Source organism: Halyomorpha halys, unplaced genomic scaffold (genome assembly GCF_000696795.3).
Source record: "Halyomorpha halys isolate HHAL.00 unplaced genomic scaffold, Hhal_1.1 Scaffold299.1, whole genome shotgun sequence".
Taxonomy (NCBI): domain Eukaryota; kingdom Metazoa; phylum Arthropoda; class Insecta; order Hemiptera; family Pentatomidae; genus Halyomorpha; species Halyomorpha halys.
Window position 1 is genome coordinate 125657 of NW_027107963.1, and position 7721 is coordinate 133377.

The 7721-nt window shown below is 29.3% G+C and overlaps 2 protein-coding genes across 3 annotated transcripts in view; one reads left to right on the plus strand and one right to left on the minus strand.

The window, feature by feature from the left end:
* Positions 1 to 477: 477 nt before the first annotated feature.
* On the minus strand, positions 478 to 5374 carry ATPsynC (ATP synthase, subunit C). 2 transcript variants are annotated; one of them, XM_014420961.3, is made up of 5 exons: positions 5235 to 5374; positions 4807 to 4881; positions 2688 to 2795; positions 2512 to 2617; positions 478 to 1037 (listed from the first exon to the last, which is right to left on the minus strand). In XM_014420961.3, the coding sequence occupies exons 2-5, from the start codon at positions 4849 to 4851 to the stop codon at positions 874 to 876; spliced, it is 423 nt and encodes a 140-aa protein (XP_014276447.1). In that variant the 5' UTR covers positions 4852 to 4881; positions 5235 to 5374; the 3' UTR covers positions 478 to 873. The 2 variants fall into 2 exon arrangements, with proteins under 2 accessions (XP_014276447.1, XP_014276448.1); XM_014420962.3 differs by lacking the exon at positions 5235 to 5374 and adding an exon at positions 4970 to 5103.
* LOC106680928 (juxtaposed with another zinc finger protein 1) overlaps positions 5374 to 7721 on the plus strand; it is a 7946-nt gene continuing 5598 nt past the window's right edge. Inside the window, exons 1-3 of the mRNA XM_014420959.3 lie at positions 5374 to 5512; positions 5587 to 5741; positions 5948 to 6130. Coding sequence (XP_014276445.1) covers positions 5642 to 5741; positions 5948 to 6130 — 283 coding nt within the window. The 5' untranslated portion in view covers positions 5374 to 5512; positions 5587 to 5641. The remainder of the gene's footprint in view (positions 5513 to 5586; positions 5742 to 5947; positions 6131 to 7721) is intronic.

Here is a 7721-nt window from a genome sequence, read left to right on the forward strand (position 1 = left end):
ATAAATGAAACATTCCATAATTCCTTTAATATCAGTTAACTTTAAAATGATATTCATGTATAAGATAATAAATATTCCTCAGATTTTTCCAGACCCAGTAGACACCTTAATTCCAGTCCATGAACGCCAAATATTGAATAGTTAAATGTTTTTTGATAATTAATGAAACTCCCGAAAATATTTTTTCCCTTTTTCTGAATGACCCTAGATTGAAAATTTCTCGAAATTAACTAACTGAATATAATAGAATAAAATATATAAAAAAGTAAATTCAGGAATTATAAATTGGCAAATATTAAGATTTTAATTAAATAACTGTCTGAAACATTTACCTTTTACCAATACATTTATTCAATTACATATCATAAACAACCAAACCTAAAAATAAATACATTAGTTCTTAATTATTAAATTATTGTTTAAAAATAACCAACAATTTAAATTTCTTTTAGGAAATTTGAAAGGCAAGGCAATAAATATAACAACTGAATCAATTTTATTTATTTATCTAACTCTGTACAATGGAATTTTCCCTCGCATTATCTGTTAAGTAATCTCATATCACTACAAACATGTTTAAAAACCATCACATGGATGCTTCAATTTTTTTTAAAAAAAAGAAATCAGAAAAAAAAAATTACAAAAGCAAGGGAACAGATAGAAACATATAATTTAATAATTAAAAAGAGACCTGAATTTATGTTTGTTTCTACATTGGCATCATCTATACATGGAACAGAATATTTAAAAATGTCCTTCAGAATTAATTTACATCAAGTTTTCATATTATATAAAAAAACAGGATGCAGTCCGTTCCATTGATAGTTGTGGCCAGTTCTCTCTGAGTGGCAGTGAAAAAATTCACTAATATATTTAAAAGGCGAAGAGCAGCAGGAATGCCATCATAAGACAAAACAAACCCATAGCCTCAGATAAGGCAAACCCAAGAATGGCATAAGAGAATAACTGCTGCTTAAGCGATGGGTTCCTGGCATAGCCAATGATCAAGGAACCGAACACGGTACCAATACCAGCACCTATAACCATCAATAACAAAATTATTCTTAAATAATACTTAGGTGTAAAAAGTAGCAATGATTGAAATAACATCAAATAAAACTCAGTGCAAAGGAAAATATTTAGTGTAGAAGATAGAGAAACAGAAGTAAAAATTAATAATAAAAAAAATCTTACCCATTTGAAGAAGTAATTGATGACATTAATAAATAAAATATCAAAAGAAACCACAAGAAAATGTTTAATATTTTATATTGATAAAAGCAAATATTTACAAGTAATACAAAAAAATATGATGACAATTTTGAGAAAAACATATTTCTTTTTGAGTGTTACATAAATAATCTTAAATTAAAAATGAAAAAAAAAAAAAATTCATTTAAACTCGGTAATGACACATGCTGACCCAATCATAAAATTGATATGTATCTGTACACAATCATGGTTCAGCATGATGTGGAATCGCGCCCTTAAAAAGTTACACAAACCATGCTAAAAAAAAGTTTGCCCATTACTAAAATGCAAACATAATCAAGAAAGCTATCATGATACAAAATAGTCCCATAGCTTCAGAGAGTGCAAAACCAAGAATTGCATATGAGAACAACTGTTGCTTCAGGGTTGGATTTCGTGCATACCCGATGATAAGAGAACCAAAGACAATTCCAATACCGATCCCTGTGAAAACAAATAAAAAATTCAGGACACCTATCCGGTGTCCGCTCAGTAAGCCTAGCTTTTGCTATCTTCTTTTAGTCTTCCATTATGTTATTACCATTATTTTTCTTTATATGTAAATAGGCATTTCTATAGGACATAATGCTCAAAATATATAGCTAAGATTATCATTGGTAGTAAGTCTTCCTTTGTTATTTCGTGGATCAAATTATTAACTAAATTAAGAATAACTTAAAACTAACAGATTATTTTCATAAGGTTTCGCTCTTTTTTACTCTCTACTTGAAACTGAGTAATTTGATTACAACAATAAATCTAGAATTCTGATGAGAATAATTAATCACTTTAATTAAGGTAGCCCTACAAAACTTTTAATATATTTAGTTGTTTTAAACCTTAGATAGTAAATTGTATCAGTACACTTCTATCCTCTTTATACCAATAATCAATCCAAATTTATTAATTCATAGTGTTGTTTATAATAATGAGGTATATATTAGATTACATAAATTATTACACCATTTTTTTTTTTTTAATTGGAGATGAAATTAAATAACTGGTTGATAAATTAAATTTAATCATAAGCGAACTGTAAATTCAAATTGGGAAAATCTGAAGTTAAATTAAAAGACTTTAAAGGGAAAAAAAGAAAGAAGAAAAGTATGGAATGGTATATAGACCAGTTCTCCTAATTTCAATAAATATTTTATTAGCATTTGATAAATCAACATTACAACAAGATGACGATTTCTTGAAGATCAAGAACTTCTTACTTGTAATAGTTAATTAAAAATTAATGATATAAAAAAAAAGTACCTGAGCCAGCAACACCTACAGTGGCTGCTCCAGCACCAATAAACTTAGCTGCTGAGTCAATGTCCCGGGATACAACTGAAGTTTGGAATTGACGGACAGCAGGCAACTATGAAATATATATTATGTAACAGAAAATAATTTGAAAACTAAAAATTTATGTATTCAGTAAAACTTACTATGCTGATGGCAGGCGAAGGAGTAATATTATGTGTGTTCAATGTCTGGCTCTGTTGAACAACTACTGTGCTCAATGGCCTAACATACGCCCTTGATCCCGATACCAACTAGAATAAAGTTTTAAAAATATAAGTTAAAAAAATATTAACAAAAGAAGCAACAATGGCAACTCTAACGATATTCAGAACTTGATAAACACATTAGATATTACCTATCACTACTCTGAAAGTATAACAATACAAGTTCAAAATTGACTTTATTATGTTGGTGGGTTTAAAAATTCTTATATTAGATAAGATGGTAATACACAGTATGGCAAATACATTTTTAAGCCTGGTAACACAATAAAGTCGATTGCACAAAGTTTACAGTTGTGTCATTATAATTATGGAGCAACAATATGAGATGTTATCTAATCAACTGTTATCAATTAACAGAACTTCTTAAGTTAATCTGAATAGAAGGGTACTATAAGATTTTTTACAAAAATTACAATTGTGATAAATAATAAAACCTGATAACTGAAGGGTGATTGTTCTTTTATAAAAACAAAACGCTAAACAATATTATATTACTGAAGCGATTTATTACTACTTTTGTAGTTGATTTTAAGAAGTAATTAAATTTTTTCCATGAGCACATTTCTTATTATTAAGTTCAACTTTTCCCTTTATCCTATTTTTTTTTTTCAAACTGCTTACAGAAATAAAACAAATTTAACAGATAAAAAAAAATATTGATGAGACTAATACTTCATAAATAAAAATTTAACTGTAAGAAACAAGATGTAGTGTAGAAGGTTGGTTCATATAGGCTCCCACCTATCTTAAAAACAGTTGTATTTACAAAACAAGAGAATCTGTCCATAAATCTATATTGTGGATGTTTGCATCAAATCAGGTACAACTAACAACATCCCAAAACCAGATTGATAACAAATGACTGTCTTATCAGTAACCGAGTGTCAACTTCAACTTTAAAGTTTATCGTTCAACTCTCTTGGATATAATAGTTGGGTCTAACTAAACTTTTTAACAGAATCCATATATAATTAAATTAAACTTTCTACATACATAAAACTTATTTTATATTCTCCTTTGCAAAATAGGAATGATGTTCTATGAGCTCTTATAACAATATCGATTATTGTTTACCATGAAAACAAAATAATACATCAAATGAGCCATATGTAAACTCATGTATAACCATCAGATAAACTTGGTGATAATAATGATTTTAATTAATAACAGCAAATTCGCACATGTGCCCCTTAGCTTGTGAAATTCCCTTACTTTATGAAGTCTAGAAGACATACTACAATAGCTGACAAAAAAAAAAAAATAGGTGAAAATAATTTCTAAATGGTATAAGTTTGATAAATTCATTAAATGACATAACCACATGTGTTCAGTAAATACTTAAAAAGCTACCACAAAACTTAGAATTAGTTAGGACCACATTTAAAGCTGAAATATAGATTTCGGAATAGTAAAAATAAAACTGAGTGATAACGTAGTATCACACAGATAGCGTGAATAACTAATTAAATGTAACAAACTAAGATAAAAATTCAAAAAAATACCATCATTAAGTAGGTCAATAATACACTATAACTTAGGACAATTATCCAATAAAACCTGTAAGATAAATTCATTACTTAAAACAATGATATTACCATTATAGTTAATATTTTAATTGTGGATTAGTAAATTTCAAGGAAAAGAATGATACTTTTAAAATATTAATAAATAAATATGAATTTTAAACACATTAAAATAGAATTAAACCAAATTAAGATAACACATAGAGTAGTAAAACTCTATGAAAAATATAAAATAGAATATCTTATCTAAATATAGAACTGGCCCTTTAATAAAAGATTTTAATTAAAATTTTTTTCTAAGATAAAGGTTCAACTTTTTTCATACACAGATCTAAAATTCTTATCCATGCATAACTAGCAACTATATTACTGGTATCAGCATACTTGTATTAAAAAGAGAATTGAAGTTATCAAAGATATGAGAGAACTTCCTGAAATTAATTGAAAAAAAAAAATTGGGCCATTTAAAGATACTTAAAACTAAGAAAATATATAACCATAAAATAAGTACTTACAGCACTCCTTGCAGCGGGGGCAACTAATTTTGCGAGTGTGAACATTTTGAAAAAGATTTGGTAGTAAGTCGGAACCTAAAAAAGAAAAAAAGTTGGAGATAAGACCATTTTGCAGTCGACATAAAATATAAATTCAACTTAATATATAGCAAATATTAATTACGAAAGAAAGAATTGATTGTTTTTCTTGACTTTCTACACTAATAATCAATCTAATCTCCCAGAAAGAAAATGAGGGAACCGGAGGGTTATGAAAAAAATGGCCGACTTGGATGGTAAGTTCTATTATCACATTTACGTCAATAATTATCAGCCGCTTTTTACTAAAAAATTGTTAAAACCAAACCTAACACAAAACTAAACAACTAAAATAGGTAAAATTCCATTGATTAATAGGCTAAATAAAACTGATGATCTGGAGTACTTACTCTACTAGTAAAGCCTGGCCGCTGAAGAGAAGGCAGGAGGAGACGGAGACGGTCTGAAGTACAGTAAGGTTAAGAGCGGGTGGGGCGAGTGGGGCTGAGTTGGAAGGAAGTTCAGGGCGATCGACCAATGGAGTGGCAGTATACGACGACCTCAGCGCTCAGTGGTTCTATTGTAAAGAGAACAGACTATCCTTGGTTATTGATTTCTAAATTTAACACAGTGCAACCTTAATTTATTTTCCATAATGATAACATCAATTAAATTCATCGAAAAAAAAGTATATACTTTTATATTTTGTAGAATCTTTTCATGCTTCTTTTATGGATGATCTTTGTATGTTTTTTTTATTAGAAAACAATTCAGGGTTGCTCCGTTTAATTCCTCGGATCAGCTGGTGCAAAGGGGAATGGCCGTATTTATGTTGAACATCTGCAAATTTAATGATTGTGGCCTTACTTTTCAGAATTTAGGAGATTTAATACAACATATAGAAGATAATCACATCGGTAAATAGTAATTCATATAAATATTGAAAATTGTTTAGGTCCAATTTCCTATTACAGTAACCTTTCCTCTTCCCTTCCTTCCCGGCTTAGAATGATCTATTTAAGAAGAAGAAGCCACAAGAAAAAGTAATGTGAGGATTATCTATTAAAAAAAATAAATATTGAGACAGTATAATTCCCATCTATATGGAGCTTTTTGATTTTAGACTACGATCCCCAGGTTATCGAAGAGAAAGAGCAAGAGCAACCCTCATGCCTACCTTTGAGTTATGTGCTTCGGTTTTTCACCGATGCGGCCCGAAAAGAAGTTCTAAGCCTAAAGCCAAAATTAAAATCAATTGTGGAGAAACCAGCTACTCAACTGCCAGTACAAACACCTATTTCAAATGGTACATTTACTGCTTTTTACTTAACAGCAGTATTAATTTATTTAACTTTAAGGATATTCTCCTCATTCCATAAATAGCAAGTTTTTAAATGAAGTGATAATTGAGTAATAGTTTTCTAAAGATTTAAAGTTGACTGATAACATCTTATCAGATAATACTGTGCTTTTTAACTTTGACATTAAAACCCAACTAAACCTTTTATTCGAATAATAGAAGACTATTTTGATTTTGAAATGAATAGTTTATAGTTTTTGTGGATGCTTTCAGTAATGAAGTCATTTATCATGTGGATTTTTAAAAATAAATTCTACATTTCATTCAGTTGATTAAACGGCATTACAAAGTTAACGATGAATCATTTGAGATTTCTGTGACGATGAACAGTTACCAACGAAATTGATTAGATGATTTTTAGAACATGCATATATATATTCTACTGTTATAGGAATTCCTTAAACTACTTGTTTTTCATGCAAAGCATTGTTCTATAAGGGTTGATATTCTCAACTTCATATAGGTTTCTGATTATTGAAGGATTGATGTGGAATGAAATTGTGATGTTAATGGGATAAAACTTCTTGATTTTTATTGGCCTCTATTCTTTAGTTACTACAGTGGTTCCCAAAGTGGTCGCTGCAGCGATTCAGGGGGACGGTGATGGCCACAGGTGCATTTGGGTGGCGATGAATAACTGTAAGGGGTCACAGTCAACAATATTACTACTGACGAAAATAGAGCCGAGGATCATTAAATTGGTAGTAGCACACCAGGTTCATCCTCCTCGTTAAGATGATGTCGAATGTTATAACTTTTTTTGTATTACATTCTAATCTGATAAATAGTTTCATAATTACAAAGTTCAATGTTTTTAATTTACACCTTTCTTTGCTATATTTTTCGAAAAAGGTAGAAAAATTAATAGATATATACTTTCTATTAATTGCTATTAAAATTTTAACAAAATTAATTTCCAGTAAGTAATATTTTCCCTGAAAAGGGGATGGTAGGACAAACAAGTTTGGGAACTACTGAGATAGAAATATCTAAAATCATTAGAAGAAATAAGCACTCCTAAAAGTATTAACAGATGCTTAATTAAAAAAACAAAATAGTATGTCAATTAATACAAGTCATAGGACTATGTTATATCCAAATTAGCAGTATGACTGGTTGCGTTATTAGTGAATCTAGTATGTCCTTCTCTTATTAATCATAGTGCACAGCAATATTTCTTTAACCCTTGGAATTAATGAGGCTATATAATTCCAAAATATTATATACAGAAAAAGATTTTTTTTACCTAAGTTATTGATTTCTATGCTGTTATCTCCTAATTGAGATTAGTTGTATTCTCGTTCTTATAGGATTCCCTAGAGGTTTGGAGGATTTAGTTCCCGTTTTTCTTATAAATGTTCAATGAGATTGAATTCATGAGTCCGAAGCACCTGCTTATTTTTATATCACTCTTCTATAGTTATGAATGGAATATGGTCCGGGTGCAGTAAAAAAAAACTCAAATAGTAGATAATTATACTATTTTATTGAGCCAACGTTTCGCCCCACGTTGCAGGGCTTCGTCAGGGCTAAAAAA

Bases quoted from the DNA above. Each gene is read 5' to 3' on its own strand.
- ATPsynC (XM_014420961.3), bottom strand. From the start codon at position 4,851: ATGTTCACACTCGCAAAATTAGTTGCCCCCGCTGCAAGGAGTGCT. The intron at 2,618-2,687 runs GTAAGTTTTACT...TATATTTCATAG, and splicing joins CTTCGCCTGCCATCAGCATA to TTGCCTGCTGTCCGTCAATT. The intron at 1,038-2,511 runs GTACTTTTTTTT...TGATGGTTATAG, and splicing joins TGTAGGTGTTGCTGGCTCAG to GTGCTGGTATTGGTACCGTG.